At 44.5% G+C, this 17,151-nt stretch overlaps 1 protein-coding gene across 2 annotated transcripts in view; it reads left to right on the forward strand.

The window, feature by feature from the left end:
* Window positions 1–16,709, forward strand: part of WDR11 (WD repeat domain 11) — a 67,726-nt gene extending 51,017 nt beyond the window's left edge. The window contains exons 20-29 of one of the 2 annotated variants that reach the window (XM_040486629.1): window positions 7,435–7,543; window positions 8,421–8,483; window positions 9,683–9,748; window positions 10,769–10,934; window positions 11,595–11,690; window positions 12,219–12,384; window positions 12,865–12,962; window positions 13,394–13,539; window positions 14,502–14,581; window positions 15,753–16,709. In XM_040486629.1, coding sequence (XP_040342563.1) covers window positions 7,435–7,543; window positions 8,421–8,483; window positions 9,683–9,748; window positions 10,769–10,934; window positions 11,595–11,690; window positions 12,219–12,384; window positions 12,865–12,962; window positions 13,394–13,539; window positions 14,502–14,581; window positions 15,753–15,910 — 1,148 coding nt within the window. In that variant the 3' untranslated portion in view covers window positions 15,911–16,709. Of the gene's footprint in view, window positions 1–7,434; window positions 7,544–8,420; window positions 8,484–9,682; window positions 9,749–10,768; window positions 10,935–11,594; window positions 11,691–12,218; window positions 12,385–12,864; window positions 12,963–13,393; window positions 13,540–14,501; window positions 14,582–15,752 lie in introns of those variants that run through there. The other variant, XM_040486630.1, reaches the window with a different exon arrangement.
* Window positions 16,710–17,151: the final 442 nt, after the last annotated feature.

Raw genomic sequence — 17,151 nt, forward strand, 5'->3', positions numbered from 1 at the left:
AAAGAAAGAAAGAAAGAAAGAAAGAAAGAAAGAAAGAAAGAAAGAAAAAGAAAGAAAGAAAAAAGAAAAGAAAGAGAAAAGAAGGAGGGAAGGGAGAAAAAAGGAAGGAAGGAAGAAAGGAAGGGAGAAAACAAACCATGTTAGAAAAGAAAGGGGCGAGCATGTATCATAGAAAAGGTACTTTGGTAAGGACAGACCGTGTTCTGTCATGAATTTTGATACCTATCTTAAGATAGGTTAAATGGCCAGTCAGAATAAAATTAGATGATTGCTCTATCATACCTATTTTTAGATTGTTTTTATCAGAATGAAGAATATTTTAGTAACTATAACCTCTGTGACTTTGAAAAAAGAATGGGATTGTCGGTTTGAAAGGCAGCTTGTGTCCAATGAAATACAGCGTTCATCCTTGGAATGTGCTTTTGGAGGGAGACAGACCTTCTGATCCTAATTGGAGCGAAGCAGGAAACTTCCTGCATTAAGTATTCTCCAGGCATCCCTGCGGTGTGCACTCCAGGCTGCTGATCTGTAGAGCATTTCCTAAGAGACTTGTTTGGTCACTTGCTGAGTTTCAGCCTAGAACTGGCAGCTCTGGGAACTGTCTGTACCTCTGGAAGGTCGGTCTTTGGCACATTCAGAGACAGTGTTTTGAAACCTGCCCTTGGACCTTATGTTCCTGCTTGAGGTGCTCCCAGCGTGCTGCGGATGCCGGCCGGGCTCCCTCGAAGTTCTGTTAGGTGTGCTTTGTTTTTGTCGCTTCCCCACCCCTGCCGGTGGATTCGGTACCACCGCTTCCTCCTGTGTGACTGTGATGGCCAGCTGCTGAAGCCAGGGGTTGAGGACTGCATGCCCGCATCTGTCCTTGAGACGTTTGCCAGCTCCCCAGAGGGGCGACCATCCCCTACTTCCTTCCGTAACACACCTCAAGTTCTTGCGGAAATCGAGGGAACTTCGAGATGGTTTTCTTTCTGATTGAGTTACTAGTTGTAGGTTAAAGAGGTGCGCCAGTATAATCCAAACATTTGAAAACTTTTCAGTCACAATTAATTTAAAATTCGAGTCTACCAAAGCCAAGGTAGCTCTTTCTTAAAGTGACTACAGAATCGGAGCCCATCATTAAATCATTCCTATCCAATCTCTAGTGATGTACCCTCAGCCAGAAAGGGAAAGTCTTTAAAATAGTAATGGGGAAAGGTCAGTATTGACCTTTAAACAACATTCGATACACATTAAAGAATCAAAACTGGTGGCAGCGTAAATACGGAGTTAGCAAGAAGAGGTCTCTGTGTTTACCTCCAGATACATGCTGATATGTTCTGGGAAAATTATGTTTAATATATTCTTATTCTGGGGAATTAGACAGTTTGGGCTTCTTAACATGGGATGAAAAATCATTTTAGGTCATATGCAGTGATATATTTAATAAATTTTCTTTAATTCTCCTTAATAACAAGTAGAGAATATCCTACTGGTTCAGGTTTGTCGGTTTTCTTAGAACAGCTTAGAAAGTCCTCTCCCCCTGTGCCCCCGTTTACATTTGTCTCAGCCCTCCCCACCTCAATAAGCGAGAAGGTCTGACAAACATAGAAGATGGGGGGCCCTGTTTTTGAGACCCTGTTTTGGAGAACCTTTGCTGCCTTATTTATCAGGGTCATAAAATGGCATTTAAAAAAAAAAATCGTAAGACTTTTTTTTAGCGGCGTCAAGAAGGAATCCAAGAGTGTGGGACTTGTTTAATGACATTCCAGTTGGATGCAGTTTCCACACACCCTGAAAGGCGTCGGCGTGGTGTTAGAGACCGCAATCCGGTTCCTCCCGGCTGCTCGGGCCACTGCTGGACGACACGCTTTTCCCCGAGGGAGCACACATAGAAGGAGGCTTTCTGCAGTCAGATTTATGCCCAAACCCTGCCTCTTCGTCTGCCTCTGCTTTCCAGTCATTTCCAGTGGTTTTCCTTTGGGGTATTTGGAAATGTGTCATGACTTGCGGGGGCAGGGGGGAGGTCTGGGGTTACTGAACAGCATGCAGTGCATGGAACAGTCTGGACGATGAAGAATGGTCCCGCCCAAAATGTCAGTAGTGTTTCTTGTGTCCCTTCTTCCCCCCCTCATTGCGTCATAGTGAAAAAGTCACCAGGGCAGGGTCCTCTCCTTCCCAGACCGCCTGCGCGCCTTGCCATTTGCCACCTCCGCTTGGCGGGGGAGCGATCTTCCTCCTGCTTTTCTTCTCAGCTCTTCAGTGTTTTCTGCACCGCTGTCACACAGGCAGCCAACAGTCTGGGCGTGCTTCTGTTTGACACCCCAATAGCTGTAGCCCAGACCAAGCAGAACGTGTGAGGGAGAGTATCCGTGCCGCGAGCCGCCTTTTCATTCTACGCTGTCATTTCTAGACGTGAACGAGCTCTTGTAGCTGACTTTCTCCAGCTGCGAGATGGTCACCTGTTGTGTTCTCATGGCTGATCTTTGCCCTTGAGAAGAAAGGTAGGAGGGAGTGGAGTTCACTTGCAATTTGTTCACCCCCATTGGGATGCCATCAGCAATGTTTCATTTCGGAGAAATGACACATTTGTTTTTAAAAATCAGACGTTTCCCTCTGTTTGCCCTGGCTTGGTAAAGGGTGTCTTGCTCACGTTACGTAAAAACTGCGGAGTGCTGCTTTTTAAGAATATTCTCTTGTGTCTTTTCATTGTCCATTGATTAAGAAACTACCACTTAACCTGGAAACTTCCTCTGTTTCCAAGCTTAATTTGTACCGTTAAGTCTTTGTGTCCTCACATGGACTATTTCCAAACATTTTGTAACCTAATGCCAGCAGCCACTACCGTCTGAAAGTGACAGGGGCCGACTTGAGAGCTGGAGGATTACGTGGTTGTCTAGTAAGGATGAGTAGAGACAGAGTGTGCTAATAAGTAAACCCACGCTCGTCTCTTCCGGTGCTGGTTTTAATGGTTCTGTAGGTATGTAGGTGAGTCTCACTCTTACCAGGTACATTCCTCCCTTAATAACCTGGGTGTACAAGATAAATTTTACCGAATGGAAAAATTTTTAAAACTTCATAGCAACAGAAACTATCAGCAAAGCAAAATGCAAATTATAACCTGGGAGAAGGTATTTCTAGAAGTTATTTCCAAGTCCTTAATAGACTATCCACAGAGAAGAAAAAATATATATACCAATGGCCCTTAAATATATGAAAAGATGCTCAACTTTATTCCTAATAAGAAACATACAAATTAAAATTACACTAAGAATCTGCTTCTCAACTGTCAGATCAATAAAAATTGAGAGCTTGAAAACATGCTCTTGCAGATCTGAGGAAACCAGTAACTCGTGCAGTACTCACAGAGCACTCCCTGGAGGAGGGGATTGGGCAGTAGTTCACGAAAGTGCACGTATATTTACCTTTTTACTCAGCAGTTCCACTACTAATGATTTACCTGGACGTGTCCATCCATACCTGTGACCATAGCAAAATTCTGGAGAGAATAAATTTGGGAATATGTGCACAATGGGATAGTCTAGCAGTAAACTAGAATGAGGGCTGTCTCTGTGAACGGATGTGGAGTGATAGGGGATGGGTAGGTGAACAATGCCAGGGTAAAGGTGTGTGCGGTCTGCTTCTGCACTTGCTTATTTTACAGAAACAACAGCCACGCAGAATAATCCAAGATCTAAAGAACATGATTAGTAAAAGGAGTCATAGGAGGTAGATGGAAAGATGGAGAGAAGCGGGATGGGTGAGACTTCAGTGAATATACCAATATTATATAGTTTCAAGTTCGGAATCACGTAAATGTTGTGCGTACTCAGAAAATACAAGTGACCCTTGAACAGCATGGGGCTTAGGGCTGTCGGCCCCTCATGCAGTTGAAAATCCAAGTATAATTTTTCACTCCCCAGAAACTTTCCTGATAGCCTGCTGTTGCCAGAATCCTTATCAATGACCTAAATAGTCGATTAACACATGCTTTGTATGTTATATGTGTTATATGTGTATTCTTACAATAAAGCAAGCTAAAGAAAGGAAATTAATGTTATTAAGAAAATCATAGGAGATTTTCGTGAAATCATAATTTTGTCAACTCATGAGAGGAAATACATTGGCAGTATGGTGCTGTATTTATTGAAAAAAATTCACCTGTAAGTGGACCCGTGTAGTTCAAACCCATGCTGTTCAAAGGTCAACCACAAAATGAAAACAAGGGTGGAAGAAAAAGCAAACTCTAGAACACAAACCATATGACAAATTGGTAAGAATAGTTCAAATAACTGAAAGCCAGAACTCTCCCGGTGCACCTTAGTGGTTCATGCTGGGGACAAAGAGCCGCAAAGGAATTTGCCCTGGGTGGTGGCACCAGTCCACTCGTTGACAGTGGCACTAGTCATTCTGAAACTGTTTTGTGCATATTATCAGCTGGAACAGGCCAGTAAATGCAATTTAGGGGAACCAGGGTTCCTATTGAGGGAAAAGGGAGATACAGACACGGAATGAGGGGTGCGGAGGAAGAACCCTCCAGGAGTGGATCTGCATTGGAGATACCAGTATAAATTCGTGACTTTTTTCCTTTTTTAATGTGATTTCCTTAATTTTAATGTTATTTCCTTATTTCCTCATATCCTGGTTCTGTATACTGATCTCACACCTAGAAGCAATGACATTTAGATGGCAGTGAACGTTCCTGGCACCCAGATTTGGTTTATAAATTCCATTTCCCAACTAAAAAGAACCAGGGCTCCTTGGACAGTTTATTCCAGGACAGAGGCAAGAAAGTTACAAGATGAGTCTGGGACATTGTGTGTTGCCAGAAACTAAGGAAGGAATTGAAAGACGAATGGGAACCTGTCATAAAGATATAAAAACTAGCATTTAGGGGCTTCCACTACCAAATCTGGGGCCATCTGAACATTGCAAAGAATAACAGCTATATTGATTTTTTTTTTAATCCGTTATTTCCTAGTAATATTCAAAGAGAAAGAGGAACGGGTGTGGGCAAGAAGAGAAGGCTTCTATTTGTAGAAGAATGCTGGTTGATAAATGTAAACAGAATGATGGAACTAGAAAATCACCAATTCCCCTTCCTGATGTATAGTTGGTTCAAGCCAGGGTCATCAGTGGGTGTCAGACCACTGGGTGGAAGGGAATGGGAAATTCGGTCTCACAGTATCTCCCCATGCTGCACCCCACCCGCCATGTTACCTACTAATTGTAAAGAAGAAACTGTGCCTTGACTACGACAGAGCCCATGAGTTCCCCTTAACTAGATGATCAGATTCATTGTTAACAGGAGGCCAGCCGACATGCTCCCTCCAATGGAATGTGGTGGGAAGTATACAACATCCCTTGTATCCCGTTCTTGCCGAAAATGTTTGACCAGAGTTTGAGGCTCAGAAAACACACAAATCACAATGGAGACCAGTTCCTAAGACAGTGAATGGGCCACGACTTTTCCAAAATGAAAACATTGTGTAAGACCAAAAACAAAAAGGTGAGAAGACTGTTCTAGATTAGGGGAGACTCAGGAGACATGAGAAGCCAGTGCAGGCAGGAGCCTTGGATGGATGCTGGGCTTCCGACAAGGAATATACCTGTCAGGATAAGGAAGTAACAGAGGTCCTCTGAATATGGACTGCAGTTTAAGTGATTTTAATGAGTCAATATTAAAACTCTTGGGTTTGAAAAAAAGTAGTATTACAAATATTTCTGACCAGAGGCTCCTGGGTGGCTCAGTTGGTTAAGTGTCCGACTCTTGACTTCGGCTCAGGTCGTGATCTCACAGTTGTGAATCTGAGCCCCGCGTGGGGCTCTACGCAAACAGCATGGAGCCTGCTTGGGATTCTGTCTCCCTCTCCCGTTTGCTCTTTATCTCTCTCTCAAAATAAATAAAAATAAACTTAAAAAAATTTTTATAAAGAAATATTTCTGACCATGTTCTGACTTTGAAAAGTCCACACAAGATATTTTATCTTTGATTTAATTCTTAGCTAACAACATAGAATGAAGTTTTCTAAAGCAGTACTAGTAGAAATGTAATGTGAGCCACATATGTTAGTTTACATTTTCTGGTACCCACTTTAACGAAAGTAAAAAGAAACAGATAAAATTAATTTTAATAAAAATTTTATTTAACCTAGCATATCCAAAATTTTTTCAGCATATAGTCCGTATTAAAAATTACTGATGAGGGGCGCCTGGGTGGCTCGGTCGGTTAAGCGTCCGACTTCGGCTCAGGTCATGATCTCGCGGTCCTTGAGTTCTAGCCCCGCGTCGGGCTCTGTGCTGACCGCTCAGAGCCTGGAGCCTGTTTCCGATTCTGTGTCTCCCTCTCTCTCTGCCCCTCCCCTCTTCATGCTCTGTCTCTCTCTGTCTCAAAAATAAATAAATGTTAAAAAAAAAAAAATTAAAAAAAAAATTACTGATGAGATATTTCACATTTTTGAGTGCTCAGTTTTCAAAATCCAGTATGTATTTTACATTAGAACTTATCTTAATTCAGAGGACAAATTTTCAGCAGAAATACTTAAGCTGTTTTTAGATTCTATAAAATTTACAACTGAAGAAGTGGCCACGAAGCTATTCATCTTCTTCCTAATAGATTTAAAAGTTATCCGATGACCGAATCAAGTATTAGTTTTTAAATTTAAGTTAGTTGAAATTAATTAAGGTTAATTCATTAAAGTTGAAATGAAGTCCCGAAGAACTGTATTCGCTCGAGTGTCCGACCCAGCAGGCTGTGTAAGTTAGCTGCCGCACAGCTGCGTAGACACCGGGCCCTGGGGCTTCTGCTTCTTTAGGCTAGAACGTGCTGAACAACAGGCAAATCTCTGTTGTGTGCTAAGTAAGCCAGCTGTTGCCCGTAGGGGATGCTAGGGCCCGTGGTCTAGGAAGATGATCCTTCTGTTCAAGGGCTGCTCTTACAAGTGAGACCTGAAAATGCCTTTGATCCGAGGTGGCTTTTAGTGACAGGCTCAAGGTTGATGGGCCATGTTGTCTAATAGTCTCAGAAGAGCAAAGATGGCAAATGGTATCTAGATGACACAGGTAAGTACTGTTTTTAGTATTTCAAAATAATGAGGTTTCTTAATGTCGGTTGAGTTTTGTTACATTGAATCTTTTATTCACTTAAGATCAGTGTTTTCATACCATACAAGGACAGTTCCATTTTAAAAGGGGGAAAAAGAGAGATTAATCATTTGAATGAAGAGAATCTCCCGACTCCTAGCCTGCTTGTCTTTAGGCAGTGATTACACTGAGTACCCTCTCTCAGCTGCCACCACGTTTCTACTTTGTTCTCTGTTGACTTCTCTGTAAACTGCTGTAGCTGAAGCTTCGTAGCAGAACTACAAAATTTTATTGAAAGAAATTTTATTATTTTATTTATTGTTATTTATTTTTAATTTTAATTTTTTTTTTTTTTTTTTTTTTTTTTTTGTCTAGAGCCTGTGTGGTGCCCCTATCTCCTTATTCCCAGGGCCTCTCTTGCCTTGAAAGCTTTCTTATTACACCAGCCGTGGAACGGACAGTATTCTCTGGACATTTCTCATGTGTAAGTTTTTACCACGTGCTGTTTTCCTTTCTTAATTTCCTTGGGGTTGAAGGGCACCCTGAAAATCAGTACAGCGGGAGCCTGTAAAGACAAGCTGAGGCAGACACATTGGAACAGTCCCTGATGTGCCTCTCGTCCCCGCCCTCCGGGGGCGTGGGGGGTGCTGGCTACACGAGCAGCTCTCTGGTTGTGGTCCAAATGTGGAGTGTGGGATGTATGAGGAGTGTGAAGATGGCCAATTAGGCCAAGAGGAATTTGAAGCCAGGCTTCAAATCCACTCTAAAAGCAGCAAGAATGGGCTTACTGCAGAGGTATTGTATGTTTTATGAATGTCCCCGCCTGCCTCACTCCAAAAACATACGGTAACTAGTAGTATGGTTATTAGTTAAATCTGCGAGTGTTATTGGACTTCTGCCATGTCGAGTGCACAGGTAGGCAGGGGTTAGGGGAATAAAAAAAAAAAGAACATAATGTGATGGGTATCTATTCTCCAAGAAGTATCTCCTTGGAGAAATGAATGTCCATTTTGCAGAGCAGAAGGAACAAATTCCTTTAGTCATTGCTAGGTTCCTTATTAACATGAATCTAAAATGACTGTTTTTAGAGCCAACTGATAAATTTTCTGGTTTCTTGAAAGCCAATGAGACTTTCTTTACTCATTTTCGTTTGTTTGTTTGTTCTGTTTTAACTAAAACTAAAAGCAGTCACGAAAGGTGGCTGATAGGTTCTTGAGTAGTTGCTGTTTGGTCTGAAACCAGCTTTTTAAACCAGCTACTGCAAAGGGTATTTATTGGCACACCTTTTTTTCTGGTGAAGAAATACATGGTTGTATTACATGTGTAACTGCATGAGCTGACTCACAATCTTTTCTGTACAGTGATTATCCAGAAAATGAAGAAATAAAGAATCTCCTTCAAGAACAGCTGAATTCATTGTCAAAGTAAGCACTCCGGCTACGTTTTATGAAAAGATAAGACTAGGAGAAGGAAAATATTATAATTTCGGCTTTTTGAAGTTAAAGTAAGTTGTGTTTAGAAAATAGTAGCCCCAAGGCGAGACCGTTCTGTTCACAGAGGTTTATCTCCCTTGAGGATCTTTGTTTTGCAGAAACATAGTCAGTAGTTACAGGGACAACATCTACCTTCGCCAAGTCTATAAGTATCAGGTTGCTGTGGTCTCAGGTCAGGGCAGGGTGGAGGCTGCGGCTTGAGCACCTCTGTGGCTCCGCCCACCTCCACCTGCAGTGCCCTGCGAAGCCTCGTGCTAGAGGCCACGCACAGGGTGGTTCTTGTGTGGCAGCTGCCTTTTCTAAAATAAGTTCTCTGTGTCCAGTGCTGCGCGTGTACAACTCTGAGAAACTAATGTGCTCCCTGGAGGGAGGGCATTTAGAAGTACCCTCTAATTGGCATTGGGAATAACATTGCAAAGGAAGTGGAACGGTATGGGTCCGCCAGGAGTTCTTGGTAAAACATGATACATTTTTGCAATCTTAGAATCTATCACATGTAATAAATTTACCATGTTTTATTGACGCCAGATTCAAAGTAATTACTGTTTTCTGCATCCAAAAGTTAACATTTGTGTTTCAGTGGAAAAGATTAGATTTAAAGAACCTCTTTTCCTCCCCTGATTTATGAATATTCTATGTATGGCTATTTTAGAAAAACCAACTTACAAAAACCTGGCTTTTTTTCCTTATGTATTTTTTGGGAACAGTTTCTGAATGTATCTTTCCTAAAGTGTATACTGTTTCTGATGATTAGCAAACCATTTTATCAACAGTGACCTCGTTCCTATTGTTAGACATCTGTTCTTGTTTTCAAAACCATGAGTTGACCTGTTGCCAGGGTGTAAGCCAGAGTCAGAGATCACGCCCTTGTGGTTGACAGGTTCTAGTTCTCTAAGCCCAGACACGCTCTGTGCCTTCTAAAGCATCTGTAACTTCAGTGTCCTGGCAAAGCAACTTCCTTCTAGGCATACTACCTAGTTCAAAAAGAACAAATAATTTAAGGAATAACAAAACTTTAAGTAGATTAACAGTACTGAGTGTATTTCCCCTTTCAAGAGTATAGCGATTTATCTCCTTTATTGTTTGATTCAAAAATTTTACCTTGCCTTTGTCTGGATTTTTGTTTGCAGTGACATAAAGAAACTCTTGCTCGATCCGGAATTCACTCTATTGCAGAGATGCCTGCTTGTTTCAAGGTAACACTGAAACGCTCTGTGTAAGAGACAAGAGTATTTCAGATTAACTCATTTCTCTTATTAAGGGTTTTTATTTCAGACCAAACCTTTTCAGACTATAAAACGGCATATCAGTTCATCCTTTAGATTTGATTTACAATTACCTTTGAAACAAGTAATACAAATAGGAAAAACAATTACATTTTTAACATGAGATCTAGGCCTTCTCTACTGAAAAGATTGCCTCCTATGGACAGCTTTTTAAAATACATGTTTTAGGGGCGCCTGGGTGGCTCGCTCGGTTAAGCGTCCGGCTTTGGCTCAGGTCATGATCTTGTGGTTCACGAGTTCGAGCGCCGTGTCTGAGCTGTCAGCACAGAGCCTGGAGCCTGCTTTCAGATTCTGTGTCTCCCTCTCTCTCTGCCCCTCCCCTGCTCGCGTGCTGTCTCTCTTTCTCAAAAATAAATAAAAAACATGAAAAAAATTTTAAAAAATACATGTTTTAAAGTATCAGGCACAAAGGGTATGTCCTCAAATACGCTGATAAATTGTATTTAGAAGCAGTAACCTGTAACTTCCTTACTGTACCAGAGTTGTCACTTGCACAAAAATACCCTTCCGTCCATTCCCCAGAGAATAAATTGCAACTATTTCCATACCTTATTTAGCCAGTTTTCCCAGAGGAATTTCTTTAATTTCTTTAATGTGAAGCTCTGGTCCAGATTAAAACGTGTGCTAATGGCAAACCGGGTGAACCATTGCCCAGGCTTCGGAACCATGGCGCCGATCTTCCCGCGGCACAGCGGGAGGTTGGGGCACGGAGGGGCCGTGTGTGCAGGCACCTGCGTTGTGGGAGGCCCAGTGACAGGGCTGGACACGGCGCCGCTCCCTCTTTCTCCCCGCCCGGCCCAGGCTGGTGTCCCAGATGGTTTTCCACGTGACGGCGCCAGGCTCCTGGCTCGTCAGGCTACTGGGGGAGCCCCTGGCCACACCCACGTCTGCCGTGTGGGCTCAGCGCGGCTTCGGTGTCCCCCTTCTCAGGCTGTACGGCGACGAGTCGGAGCTGCACTTCTGGACCGTCGCCGCACACTACCTGCACAGCTCGTCCCCGCGCAGCCCAGCCGTTGGAGAGGCCTCCCCTCGGGACAAAGTGAACAACCCGCTGGATATATGTTATGACATACTCTGTGAAAATGCCTATTTCCAGGTATTCTGTTTCGTGTGTTAAACTCTGTGACGCTCTCATCTTGATCGCTTATGTCTTTGCGAGTATCTTGAACTCGAGAAACGTGCCAGCTAAGTTGAAATCGTGTAACAGAAATGTGTCCGTTGGCACCCCTGCCTAAAAAAGGCCTGACTCCGGCCTGGAAAAGCTCATAAATGCTTACAGAGTCTTTAAATACACATTAGAATTTTATAATTAAGCCTTTGTTTTCTTAAAATTGTTCACTTAGAAGACTCTTTTTAATTTCTCTCATTTTATTTTCTATAAATAACAAATATTTCTTTCGCTTGGCTTGAATTTGCCGTGTTGTGTATAAAAAGGTGGTTTCATGATGTTTTCACTGCAGTAGAGTACTTTGGTACTCAGTACTTCAGTACTCAGTACTTCAGAGGGCTTTCACCTAGCTCCACCCGACGCCCGGTTTCTGTAAATGGGCAAACTTGCATACAAATGAGAATTCATGTCAACAATTTTCCTAATCAAATTCTTATTAAATGGTTGGATTTCTATGAAGTTGATTATCTAATAACGTCAGAAGTCAAAATAGGGTTTATAAAATGATTTTTTTTTAAGTACAGTAAAATTTAATTCAAGTCTTATAATCCAGGCTCAATTTTCTTTCTTTTTTTTTTTCTACTCTAGAAATTTCAGCTGGAAAGGGTTAATCTCCAGGAAGTAAAGCGGTCAACTTATGATCATACAAGGAAATGTACAGACCAGCTACTTCTCTTGGGTCAGGTACGTCAACTTTTATAACTCGTTCGTGTTTCAAGGAGCTGCTCTTTGATTAGTATTTCAGAGTATTACGTTAGATCACACGCACACACACAAATGGGTAGATAGATCAGAGTATTTCTCTGAAAGTATACGTGTAAATTTAGGCTGTCTTTCAAAATAAGACCAACAAAACCTGTGAGAAAGCAAAAATCTGTAGTTGACCAGCTTGGAATGTTGACTTCTATAAATGTCCGATGAGACCTAACTGTTTGGGTGTGGTCTGGTTTTGTGTCTCAGAATTGACAGATGCAAAGCTAAAGTAAGCAGTTTCTTGAGCGTTTGCATAAGCCAGACTGTGGTTTTGCCTTTATTTCAAAGAAGCAGTGGGAGACTTTGTTGTTTTTGTGCATAAACACAGCATTGACCAGCCAGTTTTGAAAATAAAAGTCTTCTTTAAGCTGTAAACTTTAGTGTTCCAGATTATAAATTCGGTAAGATGATGTTGGAAGAAAACAGCCTCATAGTTACAAGAACGGTTTCTCTCATTAGACAGACAGAGCTGTGCAGTTGCTATTGGAGACAAGTGCGGATAACCAGCACTATTACTGTGACTCACTGAAAGCCTGTTTGGTCACAACTGTCACCTCGTCAGGCCCCTCCCAGAGCACCATTAAGCTGGTGGCGACCAACATGATTGCCAACGGCAAGTTGGCAGGTAAGGCACACCGTGGGGGTGTGGTGGTCAGTTCCCGAAAATCCAGCCTGTTCCCAGCAGAGCATTGGATTCTGAAGGCAGTTCTTGCTTTTTGATATATGCTGGAGAAAAATAGGCAGTGATTGCTAGCTCTTTATACGATGACCGTGTCTCATAATCATCTGAACCGGAACACGTCTCAGGTGGGAAAGGGGCACCGCTAACACTTCCCGGGACAGCGGTCCGGCCGCCACAGGGGAGGCGAGGGCGGGAGCCCCGCGCTCTCCCCGTTTGCTTCCTGCACTGTGTTGGCACTGGCCGCCCCCCCCCCCCCATCCTCGCGTGGTAACGTTGTAAAACTCCCCGCTAGCATTTTGCATTGAAATGTGAGTGAAGAACGTCTGCAGTGGTATAAAATGCGTGAGACCAGATGAGGTCCAGTGGTGGCTTGTCGGGGACGGGCCGCCGGCTCACCGGGGCGGCTGCCGTTCTGTCTTCCAGAGGGCGTGCAGCTGCTCTGCCTGATCGACAAGGCCGCGGACGCCTGCCGCTACCTGCAGACATACGGCGAGTGGAACCGGGCCGCCTGGCTTGCAAAAGTAGGTCACCCCAGGAGGTGCATTGAGTGTTTGGGATAGAAAGTTCGGCCTTGTCATTTAGAAGCGGTTTTTGGCTGCAGAGCTGCTGTGCGAATGTTTTCTTGCAACTCCCGTGCTCCTATTTAGGAGTATGAATTCCGTGGCTTCTTAATGAAAAATGGATCGCTGTGGTAGCAGTTAAGCGAAAGCAGCTGGCCCCTTTCCCCGCCGGGGTGCGAGCCCAGCCCCCGGCCCCGGGGCCTTGCCGGGCCCTCTGCTCCTCAGGCTGGGCTTCCCACCGCTGTCGATGGCGAGCGGCAGCGTCAGGGCAGCGTGCTGGCAGAGCCGGGCCTCGAGTTTGCTTCCTAGGAACAGATCCCCTTTTGATCACGTGACAGTTTTCTCTACGTAGCGCAGGATGTCTTTGTTTTTCACGTGGGCCTCTTTCTCAGGTCCGTTTAAATTCCGAAGAGTGTGCCGATGTTTTAAAGAGGTGGGTGGACCACCTTTGCTCTCCACAAGTCAACCAGAAGTCAAAGGCCCTCCTGGTCCTCCTCTCCCTGGGCTGCTTCTACAGCGTGGCCGAGACCCTTCACAGGTACACCCAGAGTGCTTTGTGGCAAGTCGGGGTGACCGATTGCTTCGTGCTCTTTTGAGGCTCTGCGGTGTGGGTGGAGCACTCGCCGTGCGGGGTGAAAGGAGAAGCTTACGGGTTAGGTTTATGAACCCCTGCAGGAATGGAACAGTCCATGCTTACCCGTCTTCACTGGGCCTGGGAGCTCTGGGCTCCCGCCAGTATAGTAGCCAGACCTAACAGGTACCATGTAGTTAAAAACAATATAAAAGGGGCGCCTGGGTGGCTCAGTCCGTTAAGCGTCCAACTCCTGATTTCAGCTCAGGTCATGATCTCACGATTCGTGGGTTCGAGTCCCAAGTCGGGCTTTGTGCTGACAGAGCGGAGCCTGCTTGGGATTCAGTCTCTCCTTTCTCTCTGCCGCCACCCACTCATGCATGCAGGCGCTTTCTCTCTCAAAATAAATAAATAAACCGAAAAAAAAAAAAGTAGAACAACATAAAAGAAGTCTTCAGAGAATTCAGCTTTGAATAGTGTAACTAAAATGAAGGGCAGAGAGCAGCAGGAAGGGTGTCAGCGTTGTGGGTGGGAGATGTCCCAAAATAATATCCGAAAATAATATGTATCCCTTCCAGGACATTTAAAATTAAGGGAGGCTGAGGCAAATATGGCCAAAAATTCCTTGTTAAATCTGGTCAGTGGATACGCGGATGCTTGTCTTATCTCTGTAGATTCGTGTGTATTTCAACTATTTCACAGTTTTTGTAAACGTTAATTAAAAAGAGCCTGGGGGTGGGGACACGAGTATTGTCCCCTGCTTTCCTCTATGAGCCAGAGATTGGAAGGTGCTAGTATAACCTACTGGCACTTAGGTTTCCAGGGAGAACAGGCACAACAAGTCTTTGTACGGAAATACACCCTTGGGTGGGTCTGCCCCCAACTGCCCTAAATCCCAAAGCTTGAACTCACTTTGTTCTCTTGAGCAGCATGAGATACTTTGATAGAGCTGCCCTGTTTGTGGAAGCCTGTCTCAAGTATGGTGTGATCCAAGTCACCGAGGACACGGATATCCTTCACTGGGTGGATTATGCTGAGGGGAGGCAAGTGGCTGAGTGGGCTTCTCGAAGGTCCGTACTCAGATCCACCGAAGTCAGGAAGGAGGGAGGATGGGAGGGAAGGGTCAGGAAGAAGGTGGTTGCGTCGCTGGCATCAGCTGTCAGATGGACGGGGAGGCAGGAAGGACTGGAAAGGGACAGGACTCCACATTCTGTGAAGGCTTGTTTGAACTTAAAGGAAATACTTGAGGACAGGTCCAGGAGCCGTGGTGCTACTTTAAAGTAGTGCTGTTGAAAAGAGTGCACTCCATGGAATAAAACGTGTATATTTACCTGGGAATATATATTCTGGAATAGGTAAAAAAGATATTGTTACCCAAGGCGACAGTCTAATGGGAAACCATGATGGCACTTCAGAGATGTGCGTCACGCAGGCAAGTCACGGTGGCCCACGTATTAGCAGGAACTTTTACTTCTGACCTCACACGAGTCACTTGTTTTTCTTTGAAGAGATTGGGCTTGAGCTCGTGTTGGCTGAGCCGTGCTTGCTCTCATCACACCTCCTCTTGAGTTACTACATTGTGGCCTCATTTCTGCCAGATACTTGGTCTTCTGTGTATATATATATGTATATGTTTTTTTTTACAGACAATGAAACTGAACTTGAACTTATTCACTTATCCTATCTCCAGGCACTGGTGAACTTGGCTCTAGTTGGAAGGGGCCATTTGGAATGTCAGAGCGCAATGAAACAGGGCCGTCTGAACGCCCCCCCTCCTCCCGCCCACCCCCTGCCCCAGGTAGCCAGAGCTCCTGCCTCAGGGCGGGCTTTATCATCAGAACCTCTCTCCTAAGCTGGATCTGCCCCCAAACCACCCACCTCTGGGCCTTTCAGATGCCACAGGGTGTACACTTACATCTTACCTTTCTTCTTCTAGTCTTTGGCTGCGTCAGGCTTTGAGGGAGTCTAGGAGGATTTAGTTGGATCTTCCTTAGAAGGAATAGCTTTGTACCCAGACTTCGCCTCCCCCAGGCAGGTGTCTGCACTTGCGCCCTCCTGAGGGCACCCTCGTCCCTTCTGAGCAGCCCCCCATGGAGCTGGTCTTTCTTTCCTGCCCATGGGAGCTTGGTGGAACATAATCACAGCCTTTTCTGCCCTTCTTTTCCTTAACTGTGGTTTACAGAAACTCATCGCTGCTATATATGCAGATTATGCCCGAAGTTTGAAGAACCTCGGTTTCAAACAGGGAGCGGTTCTTTTTGCTTCAAAAGCTGGAGCAGCTGGCAGCGATTTACTGAAGGAGCTGGAATCCCCCAAGCTAGAACGGACTGAAGAGTGACAAGTCCATCTGTGCTGGGGAACCTGACCTCGTAAGCAGGGCGGGGCAGGAGGTTGGTCTGGCCGTGCTCACGGTCACGATCCAGACTGCGGAGGACCCCGTCCCTGCCAGGGTCCCCGGGAGCTGCTCACGTGCACAGCAGCAAATGAGCATGTGTGTTGTTAGGGGCCACTTCCACGTCCCATGTTGATCTCAGAAAAAGATGTGAACGCTTCAGATTTTGAAAGGGTATATAACATTTTATACTTTTGGAGACAGCCTTAAGTATTCCCTGGAAATACTTTTAATTTTTTTAAACTTAAAATTCAAGTGACTGAATTGCTTTTCTCATTGACTAAATGTAAAGATGTCTGGAAAATCTAACAGTGAGAGAAGTTTGTGAGACTTAATTCTCAAATATGTGCTGTGCCTGTGTTTATACACAGTCATTCAAGGGACAGAGCGGAAATATTTAAACAGTAAAGATGACTTTACCAAAGCATTCCTTGTTTCTTACCTTGAGAACATAGAACGGTTGATTCTCTGCTTTAGGCAGTTGCTAAATTTTGTAATTTTAGGCTAATAGGCTCACAGGGAAATTTTAAGCTTTATGTTTTATTCTAGGATGTGGAATCTTGGGTATTTTGAATTTTAACTCCTTCTCTGATGCATGACACTAACCTCCTTTTTGAAGTATCTGTGCTTGAATTTTCTGTCTTTGTGTTTGTCCAATAACTGACATACGTGAGATGTGACAATTATAAATTATTGCTGTCTGTGACTTACAGAAATGATAAATAAAAAAGAGATTGCAGCCAGGCGTTTCCCCGAGCTGCGGTGCACGAGGCCAGGGGCTGTGCTGGGTTCTCGGGCATCAGTCCAGGTGCTTACCCTGCAGAGTCCAGGCTGCGGGCCGAGTCCAGAGAAACTGGAGTAGGAAATCTGGGAGTGTGGTGCAGGGTTGGACCAAGCCCTTGCCCCCTGGGCAGATCTGCTCTGATTTCCGGAGGGAGCAGGGCTCGGCGTGCAGCTCTCGGTGAGGTGAGGAGAGGGGGTGGCATTCCTGTCATCCCTCCTGGATGTCCACATATGGTTTTTAGATAGAATCATGGCCTCTGCCCTCAGAGGTCAACCTGAGCCCCTCCGACAAGGAACTGGAATCCATGGGGAGGACGGGCCTGTCAAAAGGAATGCTTGTTCCGAGACTGGCAGTTTGGCTGAAGGTTCTAGAGGAAATACAGGATCCATCCATTTGTCCTGTA

This window comes from Herpailurus yagouaroundi, unplaced genomic scaffold, assembly GCF_014898765.1.
Source record: "Herpailurus yagouaroundi ecotype Mexico unplaced genomic scaffold, PumYag 163, whole genome shotgun sequence".
Lineage (NCBI taxonomy): Eukaryota > Metazoa > Chordata > Mammalia > Carnivora > Felidae > Herpailurus > Herpailurus yagouaroundi.